At 44.7% G+C, this 15,048-nt stretch overlaps 2 protein-coding genes across 2 annotated transcripts; both read right to left on the reverse strand.

Moving 5' to 3' along the window:
* Nucleotides 1-1,487: 1,487 nt before the first annotated feature.
* Nucleotides 1,488-2,479, reverse strand: LOC142829325 (olfactory receptor 5T17-like). The gene has a single exon (XM_075928807.1). The coding sequence runs from the start codon at nucleotides 2,439-2,441 to the stop codon at nucleotides 1,488-1,490; it is 954 nt and encodes a 317-aa protein (XP_075784922.1). The 5' UTR covers nucleotides 2,442-2,479.
* A 4,485-nt stretch (nucleotides 2,480-6,964) lies between these two features.
* LOC102447656 (olfactory receptor 5T17-like) lies at nucleotides 6,965-7,615 on the reverse strand. The gene has a single exon (XM_006116945.2). It carries the CDS (start codon nucleotides 7,613-7,615, stop codon nucleotides 6,965-6,967), a length of 651 nt encoding a protein of 216 aa, XP_006117007.2.
* Between the last annotated feature and the right edge of the window lie 7,433 nt (nucleotides 7,616-15,048).

A 15,048-nucleotide genomic window follows, 5' to 3' on the forward strand; every position in this document is an offset into this window, starting at 1 on the left:
GCTTGAATTTCCACAAGAACACTGACGATCTCATGTAAGATCGTCAGTGTTCTTGCGGAAATACTATGCTGCTCCCGTTCGGGCAAAAGTCTTTTTCCGAAAGACTTTTGCGCAAAAGGACCAGTGTAAACAGCACAGTAGTGTTTTCTGCAAAAAAGACCCGATCGCAAAAATGGCCATTGGGGCTTTTTTGCGGAAAACCACGTCTAGATTGGCCACGGACGCTTTTCCGCGAAAAGTGCTTTTGCGGAAAAGCATCCTGCCAATCTAGACATGCTTTTCCGAAAATGCTTTTAACAGAAAACTTTTCCGTTAAAAGCATTTTTGGAAAATCATGCCAGTGTAGACGTAGCCATAGTGTATATTGTATGTACTATGTCATCAAACAGAAATAAGCCATGTGTGATGCTAATGAAGAACTTCAATGGGAGAGTGTTAATTCCTGCACATTGAAATAGCCTTGTCATTGTGGGTGGAATTAAAGATCAAAGTTGCTAAGTAAGTGAAGGGCAACCTAGGCTAGTGAGTGGGCCTCATGAGCGGCCTCCTTCATCTCAGTGGGCCACAAGATTGTCGTAATCAAGACGGTCTTCCTGAATCGGGTAGTTTTGCTCACTGCACTTACATACCTAGAATTTGTGGGATGTGCTAACTAAACTGTAGCAGCACTTTGATGAGATGCAGAGGGAGCACACAGCTCTCACAATCATAAGCTCCAGCCCCCTACTCATTTTGGTTGCCCTCCACTGGACTAGATACTATCTGAATATGTGATTTCTGAAGTAAATTTTCAAGTTCAACCTGGTCTGTCTCTTTCCTTTCCCCCAATAAAATTTGCTTGTAAATAGGGCCAGACTTGCTTATCAAAGGTGCCTGTCAAAGTGGATATAGATTGTCAGATTACTGGATTGGAATTGTGCCTCAGTTAAGCAAATCATAGTGAATTCCCTAGGAAGAAGGATCCAGCCTTCCTTTCCCTAGGAAGAAGGATCCTACCAACACTGTTCAGAGAAAGGTTATACATAGAATCCATGTAATAGATTACACAGGTGAGAAGTTGACACATTACCATCTTTTAGTGTATATACCCTGCCCCCGAATATACCCCGCGGTTTTTGCAGTTTGAGTACAAAAAATCTTGTATATCCCACGCACGAGTATAACCCACAGGGTATACAAGACTTTTTTTCAAACTGTGCGGGGGATGGGGGGGGGAATTAGTCCCGGTTCCTATGCAGCCGCAGGAATCGGGAGATGAGCGCTCCCCCGCTCGGACGCTGGAGGCTGGCAGCTATGCAGCAGGAGAAGGGACGGGGGAGTGCTCCCCACCAGGTAAGTAAAAAAAAAATCTTGTATGCCCTGCACCCGAGTATATCCCACAGGGGGAGTGCGGGGTTTGTAAAAACAAATATAACCCGCGGGTTGTATTCTCTAAAATACGGTACTTCATTTGAAGTCTTGCATGCTTTATTGTTTTGATAACATCATTAATTATTACATTTATTGGCAAACAATTTTTTCTTCATTAAGTCTTTCAGGGCATCCTTGACATCTTGGTTTCTGAGGCTATAGATGAGGGGGTTTAGCATGGGGATCACCACCGTATAGAACACGGAGACCATTTTTTCTTGGTCCAAGGAATAGCTGGATGTGGGCCGGAAATGCAAGGAGAGAATTGTCCCATGGAATATGGTGACAGCCGTCAGGTGGGAGGTGCAGGTGCTGAAGGTTTTCCACCTCCTGTGTGTGGAGCGGATCCTGAAGATGGTGCTGAGGATATAACTATAAGACACCAAGACGGACAGAATAGTTATGATTTCAATTAGTCCGGCAAGGTTAAATATCAGGAGTTCATTTAGATGGGTATCGGAGCATGAAAGCGATAACAACGATGTAATACTACAGAAAAAATGATTTATCTCCTTAGACCCACAGAAGGACAAATTGAATGTGAAACCCGTGTGGACCATAGAATGCAACAAGCCAATTACGTACGACCCGGCTACTAGTGAGACACAGACTCGAGGGGACATGATGATCATGTAGAGCAGTGGATTACAGATGGCCACATACCGGTCATAGGCCATCACGGCCAGGAGGAAACATTCTGTAGTGCCCAGGGCTAAAAAAAGATATAATTGTGATGCACAGCCAGCCAGAGAAATGGATTTTCTCTTCTCTAGGAACCCCACGAGTGTCTTAGGTGCAGTGACAGAGGAATAACAGATGTCCAGGAAAGACAAATTACCGAGGAAATAGTACATGGGGGTGCGAAGCCGTGGTTCGGTGCTAATCAACACGATCATGCTGAGATTCCCCACTAACGTGGTGCTATAAACAGCTAGAAAGAACGTGAAGAGGATGCTCTGAAGTGTTGGGTTTTCTGTTAATCCCACAAAAATGAATTCGGTGACCTCTGTGGTGCGGTTATCCCCAGCCATGTTGTCTAAATTGAGCTGCCTAGATTTGACAAGAAGAGACAGACATTAGATGAGATTATATAGGCAGCAAAATTATCTGAGCAGAGTCAACCCACATAAATGATGTGTTGATCTCTACCATGTCCGGTAGCCATGTGCATGAACGGACAAGTTAGGAAATGTTTCTACACCCCAGTACAGGCAGTCCCCAGGTTACATGGATCCGACTTACATCGGATCCCTACTTACAAATGGGGTGAGGCAACCCAGCACTAGCTGCGCCCCGCCCCCAGCAGACCAGGGAGACGTGCTGCGGTCCCGCCGCCCGCGTCCTCCGCGGCGAGAAAAGCCGCTCCGCGTCTTCCTGGTCTGCTGGCCTCCTCCCCAGCAGACCAGGGAGATGCGGAGCGGCTTTTCTCAGCAGACACCTCAGCTTGAGAATAAAGGACTGAGGGAAGTGAGGTGTGGGAGAATAAAACTGAGCTCTGGAGAAATGTTTGGCTAGAGTTTCCCCTACACTATGTACCAGTTCTGACTTAAATACAAATTCAACTTAAGAACAAACCTACAGTCCCTATCTTGTACGTAACCTGGGGACTGCCTGTAACAGCAGTTTACACTACATCCTAGAGCTTGTGGAAGAAAGCAAGCCTTCACTCTGCGTTTGTAAGCAACAAGTAAAGAAGCAACAATGTTTCAGTTTAGAAAAGAGGAGACTAAGGGGAGATATGATAGAGGTCTATAAAATCATGAGTGGTGTGAAGAGGGCCGATAAAGAAAAGTTATTTATTAGTTCCCTAAATAGAAGAACTAGAGGACACCAAATGAAATTAATGGGTAGCAGGTTTAAAACTAATAAAAGAAAGTTCTTCTTCACACAGCGTGTAGTCAACCTGTGGAACTCCTTGCCAGAGGAGGCGGTGAAGGCTAGGACTATAATAAAGTTTAAAGAGAAGCTAGATAATTTCATGGAGGTTCTTAAGTAGCCAGAGGCAGTTTTATTCGAGCAATATTACAAGGGAAGCCTGATTCAGACGGAGGGGGAGAGACCCCCCCCCCCAGCAGATCTTCGAATACAAACAGTTATGAAGCAACTTATACACAATGCAACAATGGCTAGACAAATGCTACCTTATCTTCAAGGTTCTCATTGGAGTCAGCATTCCATCCTTATCTCCATATGGAGGTGAGAGGCGAAGGCAGCATCTTATTACAACTCTGGCGTGGTCAAGAGTCAGAATTAGCCTGACTCTTGCTCTCTTGCTAGCAAGACTAAGATGGCTGCACACAAATCCCTTATTCTCTTTTTCCTGCCTTCACATGCTGTTTTGCATTTTTTAAACATAAGGGCTGTGTCTAGACTGGCCAGTTTTTCTGGAAAATCAGCCGCTTTTCCAGAAAAACTTGCCAGCTGTCTACGCTGGCCGCTTGAATTTCCACAAAATCACTGCCTTCCTACTGTAAGAAATCAGTGCTTCTTGCGGAAATACTATTCTGCTCCCGCTTTTGCGCAAAAGGGCCAGTGTAGACGGCTCAGATTTGTTTTCCGCAAAAGAGCCCGATCGCGAAAATGGCGATTGGGGCTTTTTTGCAGAAAAGCGTGTCTAGATTGGCACGGAAGATTTTCCGCAAAAAGTGCTTTTGCGGAAAAGCGTCCATGCCAATCTAGACGCGCTTTTCCGCAAATGCTTTTAACGGAAAACTTTTCCATTAAAAGCATTTCCAGAAAATCATGCCAATCTAGACGCATCCAAGGACTAGGGATAAACATTGCTTGCGCCACACAGTCTGAAAAACACAGAGAACACACATTCTCGGAGTATGATGGCACTACTGCACAAAACCATGTTGTCTTAACTAGGGTTAAAATAGCAGTGAAAATGTGACAACTCAGCTTTTAGTTAGACATTAACACAAGCTGCTAAATCAATCAGGAAGCCTGGAGTTAAGTCAAGGTGCTAACCCGAGTAAAAAGTCTAGTTATCAGATCCTCACTTCTATATTGACCTGAGTTAGTGAATGCAGGTTAGCTATCCCCTGACTAGAAGACACCTGCTCATGCAGAGAAGACATGCACCAGACTTTACAAACAACCACGTCAGGAATCTGGTTTTCTAACAGAGGGTCCATTAGAGACAAGTCCCCCACCCTCCAAGGCAAAACTTGGCTTTACAAAAAGTTACGGTTTAAAAGTTACACACACACACACACACACACACACACACACACACACACACACACTAGTGTCCTTCTGCCTTACAAACACAGAAGCTCTTTCTTCGTTTTCCCTTCCTGGTCTCAGATCACCTTTAGGACATGCTGGAATGTCTGTCTTGTCTCCCTTGCTCCAAGATGAACCATATGTCTGAGTCAGACTCAGTGTGGATCTCTGTGAAGGGTTTTTGTGGGATTTTAATTCATTGTTCTTGTAGGTACGTGTTTGCTCTGTTCTTTACCCTGAAAATAGTGTGCATTTGAAATATTGTCAAGGGAACCCGCAACATTGGATGGACCATCTTTCATTGTGGGAGGGGTGGGGGAGGCAAATAAATAAATAAATATAGTCCGTATGCATTGAGATTCACAGATTTTAAGGCCAGAAAGGACCATTAGAGCCTCTCATTTGACATCCTGTATCACATAGGCCATAGAGATTCACTCCGCTACTCCAGTTCAGAGCCTAATAAATTGTGTTTGATGAAGAGTTCCAGACTTGAGTTGAAGACACTGATAAATGGAGAATCCCCAATGGTTAATGATCCTCCCTGTTAAATGATGGAATGCTTGCTGTTATTGCAACAGATTGACATGAAGCAATCGACATCTGAAATTATGAGCAGATTATTAAAAAGGAGTTTTTCTCTAAGAAATGCTTTTACGTGCATTTACACTTCAGGAACACAAGACACTAGCAGAGTGACACGGATAGATCCTGCAAAATAGCTCACCACAAATTAATACGCATTTCTTAGGAGACAGGATTAGAACTCAGACTCATAGACTCCAAGGTCAGAAGGGACCATTATGATCATCTAGTCTGACCCCCTGCACAGCACAGGCCACAAAATCTCACCCACCCCTCCTAGAATAATCCTCTCACCTATATCTCAGATATTGAAGCCTTCAAATCCTCTAGCTGTCAGATCACAACTTCCACAAACACTTTCATGCATCTCAAATGCTCTCTGGCTGATATTTTCACCTTCCTAACAGATCACTCAGATTATTTCTACTCATACCAACATGTCTTATTGGGAGCTATATAGTGCCCGATTCAAAACTCCATTGAAGTCAAGGGAAAGAATGCAAGCTACAGGATGGAGGGGAAAAGTTGCAGCTGTGTAGAGTACAAAGTAGAGAGGCAAGGGAAATTGGGGGGGGGGGGGGGAATGCTGCATAAAAAGGTGAGGTTAGGAAGAAGGAAATGGGTGTATAGTCTAGGTGCTGAGTGTTCTTCCAGAGCAATCAAAAGAGTAACAGTGAATCTGGCTCTACAAGATTTTTTTTCTAAAAATAACCCCTCTTTAAATCATTAGTAATATTACGTTGTAATATTATCTTTGTGTTATAGCACTTACATTTAAAAGTAAAACAAAACAAAAATAAACCAACATCCACCAAGGAAATTCCCAAGGAAACATGATAAAATGGAGTTATGTTTCAGAATATGGATCAGTAAAATAAACTACAGAGATGTTGTGATTATCCCAGAATAAAAGAAATCCAGAAAAATGTAAAAAAACTTAAATCCAAATATGTCAGGATATAGAGAGGTAAGCACCTAATAAGCCTTACCTATACACAGGAGTGACACCAAGGAAGGAGAAAAAACAGAAAAAAAGAATGTATTCAAAAACTGGCTAAAACTCACCCAAACCCCAAGCTATTAGCGGATCTGCATCATGTTTTCTCTCAAATATATATTCTCTCAGGGTGTGTCTAGACTGCAGGATTTTTTTTGAAAAAAGTGGCCTTTTTTCGAAAATACTTCCCCTGCATCTAGACTGCTTCCATGTTCTTTCAAAAGTAAATCAAAAGAATGTGGCAGTTTTTTTGACCGCGGAAAACCTTGTTTTACAAGGAAGAACGCCTTGTTTCGAAAGTGCTCTTTCGAAAAAAAGGCGCTATATAATGCAAACTGTGCTTTTTCAAAAGAGAGCATCCAGACTGCCTGAGTGCTCTCTTTTGAAAAAGCGGCTTGTTTTTTCGAAAGTACTGGTTGTAGTCTAGACACTCTTTTTCAAAAGAGGTTTTTTTGAAAGTATCTTTCGAAAAAGCCTCTTTCAAAAGAGGCTTGCAGTCTAGATGAAGCCAGGAGTGACACCAAGGAAGGGGAAAAAACACAGAAAAGAATGTATTCAAAAATTGGCTAAAACTCACCCAAACCCCCAAGCTATTAGCAGATCTGCATCATATTTTCTCTCAAATATATATTCTCTCTCTCTCTCACACACACACACTCACACGCACGCACACACACACACACACACACACACACACACACACAGAGTCTCTTTGTCATTCAGCATCAGAGTGCAAGCATATTACAAAACCTTGAAATGTTTTCCCAGACAGAATTCTTGTTCTCTGACCAGGCCTAGGAATTCATTGAGATGAGTGTCAGAGCAGGAGAGAGCTAAGAGAGGTGTGATATCACAGTAGAAGTGATTGATCTCGTGAGACCCACAGAAGGACAAACGGAAGGTGAAATCTGTGTGTACCATAGAATGCAGTAGTCCTGTTATGTAGGACCCAAATACCAGAGGGACACAGACTCTAGGCGACATGATAACAGGATACAGCAGTGGGTTACAGATGGCCAGATACCGGTCATAGGCCATGACGGCCAGCAGGAAACACTCTGTGGTCCCCAAGGCTATAAAAAAGTACAACTGTGCTGCACAGCCAGCCAGAGAGATGGCTCTTTTTTCCTCTAAGAAGCTTGCCCGTGTCTTGGGCGCAACCACAGAGGAATAACAGATGTCCAGGAAGGACAAATTACTGAGGAAATAGTACATGGGGGTGTGCAGTTTTGGACTGACTCCGATTAACACAATCATCCCAAAGTTCCCTGCGAGGGTGCTGATGTAAATAGCTAAGAACAGCACAAAGATGATGACCTGCAGTGTTGGGTTATCCGTGAACCCTACAAAAATGAACTCAGAGACCACTGTGGTGGAGTTTGCCTCGTCCATTTCATCCGCCATGTTGTACCTGCATGGAGTGAGAGACATAATACAGTAGCGTACTGGATCAGAACAGTGGTTCATCTAGTTTGATAACTTGTTTTTAACAGTGACCAATACCACATGTTTTGGGGAATGTCGAAGAAGCTTCGTATCGCAGAATATTTTTGCCCGTAACTAGAGTTTCTTCCTCATTCTCTTGGTAAGGGATGGCCTTTATATACTATTTTTACGTAGTCAGGTATTGCTGGCTTTTCCCATGTCTCCTTTGTATTAGTAAGTAAGGATAAGAGTGGTGTTAAAAGGTTTGTGGACCCTTAAAAGACATGATTGAAACCAATATGGAATAGTCATGTGTAAGCCCTTGTTGAAATGAAATCAACTCTGATCCTAAACTGAACATCTAATTTCTGATTCAGCAGGTAGCATAGGTGATGGGTGTCTGGGGGGGCTGGCGGTGCAGGAAGGACCACCCAGAGGGATGGAGAAGGGCATGTGGGGGCACCCCATTTAGAAATTCAAATTTTGGCAGGAGCACAGGGTGGCGGTGCACCTCCCCAGCATTATCATAAGTCACTTAGGGCAGGTAGGTTGACATCTCTTTTTGTATTATTATTAACTGATCTGACCATTCACTATGCAGTTTGACATCTTGGATTGAACATTGCTGCCAAAACAACATTGCCTGCCGTGCACTTCAGCAGGAAATGTGACCCCCTGTTTGCAAATTGGTTGCTAAGTCACTGACACAGATAGGAAGAAAAATACATAAGAAAACCCTAATTAACCAGAGACACATAGAGACACATTCATTTTCATGACCAGAAGGGTCTATTAGATTATCTCTTTTGATATCCTTTATAACACAGTCCCCAGAACCCTGTCCAGCTGCTCCTGTGTAGAACCTAGTGACCTTTTTGTGACTAAAATGTATTGTCTGGGCAGGCGTCCAGTCTTGATTTGAAGATGATGGATTTGATTTGGGGATGGAGGGTCCACCACTTTCCTGGGTATTATGTTCCAATGGTTAATCACCCTAATCGTTTAAAAAATGAGCCTTATTTGAATGTTTGGCTTGAAGTTCCAACGGTTGGTTCTTGATATGCCTTTAAAGTTCCCTTACCCAGAAGCATTATCTCCCGGTGAAGGATACTTCGGTCCCACACATGATCTCACAGATTATTTATGTTGGGACAAATTCTTACCCCTTTGCTCATGTGGAGGAGTACTTTCCTTCTAAAATACTCTCCTTGAATGTATTGGTGGCCACTCTTGGAATAGGTTGATGCTCAGTTTGAGTGATGGATTCAGAATCTAGTCCATTGTTTATTTTTGTGACCATCAAAATCTGTCTTTGTCAGATCACAAGAATGTAATTAGCTAGAAAAAATATCAAAATTACTTGATAGATTTCAGCTACGACTGAGCTCAGTCAAGCTACGTCTACACTGTGGCACTATTTTAGGGTACCGGAAGTATCCCAAAATAGCTATTCTGTGTCTTTTGAGCATGCCTGTTATTTTGAAATGTAACAGGATCGCTATTCCAACATCCCTGTAAGACTCGTTCCACGAGGGATGTTTCAGAATAGCACTTTATTTGACAGTGCCAAATTTCAAATTAAGCTATTTTGAAATTACCTCAAAATAAGATACACAATCTGCGTAGCACAAATTGCATATCTTATTTTGAGGTAAGAGTATCGTGTAGACACATCCTCAGATAATAAAATATGCCTTAACTTTTAAGGAAAGGTTTCCAACACCCTCTTTCCTTTCACAAGGTGAAGAAGGTCAACAAATGTAATCCCTATTAAGGTCAGTGGAGGAGTGAATTCCACAGTTAAGAGCCTTCCACTATAAATTCTATAACTTCAGCTTCTAGGTATTAAGATATAAGGACTGTAAGGCCAGGTCTACCCTGTGGGGGAAAGGTCAGCTTAAGGTACGCAACTCCAGCTATGTAAGTAAATAACGTAGCTGGAGTCCGTGTATCTTAAGCTGAGCTAGGCGCTGTCTCCACAGTGGGAGATTGATGGGAGAAACACTCCCATTGACTTCCCTTACTCCTTGCGACTGCGAGGATTACCCGTGTCAATGGGGGTGCTCTCAGCATTTGATTTAGTGGGTCTTTACTAGACCCACTGAATCGAACCCTGGAAGATTGATCACCAGAGCGTCAATCTTCAGGTAAATGGAGACATGGCCTGAGTGAGTGCTTACACCTAAGCTCTACCATCACTTCAGAGCATGGAGAGATGATTTTTTTTCATCTAACTAGAACGGTCTCAACTATTATCACCTTTCTTCTGGGATCTGGAGATCATTCTTTTCTTCAGACTGTATGTGCCCTCTTCCCCCTGCATCCTCCCCAGGTAATAAGACCCAGTTCTGGTGAAAGTAATTTACATTCCTAAGTCTCAAAGTGCTTTTCACAGGAGATAAGCATCTTTGTCTCCATTTTACAGATGATGGAATCTAAGACACAGAGAGGTAAAGTGAATCACGCAAGGTCAGCAAGCCGGCTAGTGGCAAAGACATCCTGAACAAATACTGCGATTTCAGTTCCCCTCTGCCCCCAGCTTCGTGGGACAAACATGTTTCAACATTCCCCTTACCCCCACAAAAACAGAGAAAACGCCCACCCCAGTGATTAGGACACTCCTCAGAGACATCGGGAAACCAGGGCAAGTCCCTGCTCAGGTCTTATTTGCCAGGGGAGTGCCATAAACTTTGGGAGATCCTCCTTCCTTGATCTGCTTTTGATCAGAAAAGCTAACCTTGGTGTTAGAAACCTTCCCTAAAGAAAGTGTATCAAAACAGATACATTCCCAGGAAAATTATCGGTTGTGATAAATTGGCGTTTTCCAATGGGAAAAGTGTTTCACTGAAAACTTCCTAATAATTTCCATTTAGAATCCAAATCTTTGGAGACATATCCTTTATGCTAGCCACTAGGCCAGAGTTCAGCATGTTGATTTTGGTTGGATGTATTCCTGGAGGTTTCATCACATGACATACTCTTTAATAAAGCTTAATCTTTAATTCCTGGAGATGCCAGGACAATCCTTGAGAGTCGGCAACCCGAGACACGGTAAAACAAATCCAAAATCTAGACTTCAACATTCTGTTTCTTTAACAAAACCAGAGCTTACCTGTGCAATGGAGGGATAAATCTGCACAAAAGATGGGGATGGTGTTGCTGGAGGGTTTAATTTGTTCTGAAACCCTTTTGGACCAAGCAATTGAGATATCTCAGAGCTCTGTGCTTTATCCAAACTCGTCAGAAGGTCTCATGAGACCCCTGTGTCTGGAGAACAATAAGCACCTAGCTCAGAGGATGTGACATTTGAAATAATTCAATCTCATTGTCTCTTTTTCTTTTTGGAAAAAGTGTTCCTCATCAAGGAACAAAAGATTTAACTAGTGCAGGCCAATTTCTTCCCATCATATTTTATTGTTAAGAAAAAGTATTTTTGACTCCGTGAAAATGTTCACTAAAAGTAGTTCCTTGATTTTTTTTAAAAAGGGGGAATATTTTTAGTTTTAAAGCCAAAACTTTTTCAGATAATTTTTTTATTCAATGTGGGACTTGTATTTTCAGTTTGGGGACCATTTCAACCATTCTTTTGTTTCGTTTTCACCAGAGCCGTGTCCAGACTCAGGGGTTTTTTCGGGAAAAGTAGCCTTTTCCCCTGCGTCCAGGGGAAAAAACTTCCCCTGCGTCCAGACTCAAGCCGCGTTCTTTCGAAATTATTTCAAAAGAACGCGGCTTTTCTTTCGATGGCGGTAAACCTCAATTTACGAGGAAGAACGCCTTCTTTCGAAAGTTCCTCTTTTGAAAGAAGGCGTTCTTCAATGTAAAGAGGCCGTCTTCGAAAGAGAGCATCCAGACTCGCTGGGTGCTCTCTTTCGAAAAAGCGGATTTCTCTTTCGAAAGATCCGCCTGCAGTCTAGACGCGATCTTTCGAAAGAGGCTCTTTCGAAAGATGCTTTCGAAAGAGCCTCTTTCGAAAGAAGCCTGCAGTCTAGACATAGCCCAGGTGTGCAGACAGAACGGTCAAGGATCCATTGTTCAACACAAAAACTATTGCAGGTTTTCTTTTCAACCCTAAACGCGCAACATTTTTTGATTGAAAATGTAAAAAAAAAAATTATTTCCATTGAAATTGTCCGTGGAAAAATGCCAATTTTCTGACCAGCTCCAGCTATTGCCAACACATGCATGCTCCCATATAACACAAAATATAATTGAGGTAAATCCCATTATGTCAGCGGGCACTAACACATTTTGTAGGGTTTGAATGGCCACAGATCAAGAATAAGGTAACTTCTCAGAGCCCAATGTGGAGTAATGTTGTTAAAAAATTCTATTTTAAAGGACAAATACTTGGCTGGTGTAAATAGCAATCAAGGGAGCCACTCTAATTGATACTGAGTCACAGAGTTTAAAGCCAGAAGGGACAATCCAATCTGACCTCCCAGATATCACAGAGCACCAGTGCCCCGAACCCACATATGAAACTCAACAACACAACTTAGACAAAGGTATTACAGCCACATTAGTTATTATGTGCCAGAAGGCAGAGCATAGGAGGTACACCATGGAATGACAAGGCCAGCCTACAACATTTTAGCACCTGAGGTGGGGAGTTCAAATGATGCCCCTATGCCTCCTCGCTTGGGCCAAAATTTTTTTACACTCTGGATCCTAGTGGCACTCCCCTACAGTCTGGCACCTGAGGTGGCCGCCTCAGTTCACCTCATGGTACTGCAGGGAACTGATTCAGAGAGAGGTATCTAGAAGATCCCAGTAAGCCACCTCCAGAAAAAGGTGATTTCTGACCTCAAGCATCCCTGCCAGCTGGATCTGGGAGAAAATTCCTTCCCATCCACACACGTAACAGTTAGTCGGACCCTGAGCACGGCAGCAAGAACCAATCAGCCAAGCTCCTAAGAGAGAGAATGCTCAGAGCCACCTCATTTGGGCCTGGTCTACACTAGGACTTTACATAGAATTTAGCTGCAGATGGTTGATTTTCTAAGTGATGCGTCTACTCTACCAAGCCTGTCGCGTTGACTGTAAGGGTCGCTGAAGTCGATCTGAGTACTCCTGCTTTTCATGAGGAGTAACGCTATTCCTGACCTTGCATGGTCGAATTCCCGGCAGTATAGACGCAGCGTTGGGTGAAAGTCGAGGCTATTGGCTGTCAGGAGCCCTCCCACACTTCACTGCTCTAACCCCTCTGGTCGCAACTTGCACCTCGACTGCTCTCCTGGTGAGCTCAAAAAGCCCAGTGTAAATCAGAATGGCATCTGCTGTGTGGCCAGCATTGCAAGCCCATTCTGAGTGAGCAGCCCACCGTGCCACACGTGGAGATGACTTCCAACCATCTCCCCAGCACTGCGATGACTTTGAGTACTTCTGCTCCCATGGGTGCCAGTTCCCAGGGGCAGAGAAGAGCACCAGCATGAAGCATTCAGGAGATCTTGGACCATCCTATCTGAGCTCCGAACCAGCCCGAGGATTGGTGAAATTTACGGAAAGATTGCAAGCTGCCTGGAGGCTAAAGAATATTCCAGGGATGCCCAGCAGTGCGGTGTAAAGATCAAGGAGCTGAGGCAATTGTACCACAAGGCGAAGGAGGCAAGCAGATGCTCCAGGGCAGTGCCTCACACGTGCCACTTCTACGAGCAGCTGGATGGAATTTGGGGGAGGAGGGAGGAGGCGGCCAGTTTCCCCAGTATGATCGTGGAGTCTGGCCAAGACATGCCCAATGTTAGGACAGAACAGTATGGTGGCAGAGGGGGAGGAGGAGGAAGAGGAGGAGAGTAGCTAGCCAGTGTGATTCAGAGAAGACTGATATCTCACATGGCAACCTAAAGGAAGGAGGAAGGGGAACCTATTAGCTCTTTCCCCAGGAGGCCATTTGTGCTGGACACACATCTCCTCCCCCACTCCTGCAGGCTGGCAAAGTAGCACTCTGCCCAGGAGCTGCATGTTCCAGACACTCATCCCCCCCTGCAGGGAGGAAAAGAAACAGTGTCCCTGGCAAGCCACATATGCCAGACCTGGCGTGTGCTGGACATAGTGGGAAGCTGCCTTCTTCCCCACTCCTGCCTGCAGGCTCCTGCCCTGGCTGCCCCTTGCCATGCCTGTCTTCCTCTGGACAGAGTGTGTCCTGATGCTCCTCTGAGAAGTCTGGGCACCTGCTTGTGAAGTGCCCGCTTTAAAGCAAACATGTGGCCTTGCATGGAACACTTCTTCATTGTCTTCAGAGAGACCTTCAGTGTAGGCTCACAGATTAGGGTTAGTCTTAATGCAATGAATCTCCTGTAATATCTGCCCTTGAAACTTTTCTTTGCAGCTGGGACAGCAGCCAGCTTGGTGTGAACTCCCCCTCTTCCAGCATCTGCCTGCCTGGCTCAGCTCTGCAGGTGAAAACACACAAGGGAGGAGATGCTCCAGGAGCAGATGGACTGCATGCACACCCTCTTGGAGGAGATGTGAGCAGAGCACCTGGACCAGATCGCGGAGCTCCAGGAGAGAAGAGCTGCAGGGGGCAGCAGGCCAGACAGCACGAGATGATGTTTGCCTCCCTGACCGCTGACATGGAGCACCTGGCTTCATGCTTAGAAATAGCCTTCTCCCAGAACCCTCCCTGCCCCAGTGACACACCCAGTTCCTCCTCCCCCATCCCTGTTGCATTCATTCCCAGGATCGCTAAGGTCCGCTGGGCTCTAGGACATAGGGAGAGACCTGAAGGGCAGCCGGAACCTCCAGGGTCTTTGAAGCCAGAAGACAGTTCCACCCATGTTCCTGAGTCCCCCTCCCCTCTTTGGGTGCCCACCGCTTTCTTTTCCTATCTGTTTTCCCTAAATAAAAACTCCTATTCTTTGAACAATGTTCTCTTTATTGCTTCGACCGCAAGGGTGGGATTAAAGGCAAACACAGCGAATGCAGGGGCAACTTGTTGAGATCCAGGGGGGAGAGTCTCAAAACCGGCCTTGCGTAAAACTGACCTTCCAGGCCTCTCTGGTGAGCGCTGCCCCTTGCTGTGCTTTCCTTATCAAGCTGGTGTCCGACTGCTCAAACTCTCTGTCCAGGTGCTCTGCCTCAGCCCCCCGCCCCTGCCAGGAAAATTTCCCCCTTGTTCTCGCACAGATTATGGAGCACACAACAGGCTGCCACTACAAAGGACCCTGAGGTCCAACTGAGTCAGGAGACGTCCAAACCTTCCCTTTAAACGTCCAAATCCACATTCCACCACCATTCTGCACTGGCTCAGCCTGTTGTTGAACTCTCTTTGCTGGGGTCCAGGCTGCCTGTGTACGGCTTCATGGGCAAGGGGTAGGCTGGGTCGCCCAGGATCACAGTGTGTATGTCCATTACCCCGGCTGTAATTTTCCTGTCTGGGAAAAAAGTGCCACTGTGCATCTTTT

The sequence above is a fragment of the Pelodiscus sinensis genome, chromosome 4, assembly GCF_049634645.1.
Source record: "Pelodiscus sinensis isolate JC-2024 chromosome 4, ASM4963464v1, whole genome shotgun sequence".
NCBI lineage: Eukaryota > Metazoa > Chordata > Testudines > Trionychidae > Pelodiscus > Pelodiscus sinensis.

Bases quoted from the DNA above. Each gene is read 5' to 3' on its own strand.
- LOC142829325 (XM_075928807.1), bottom strand. From the start codon at position 2,441: ATGGCTGGGGATAACCGCACCACAGAGGTCACCGAATTCATTTTTGTG.
- LOC102447656 (XM_006116945.2), bottom strand. From the start codon at position 7,615: ATGGACGAGGCAAACTCCACCACAGTGGTCTCTGAGTTCATTTTTGTA.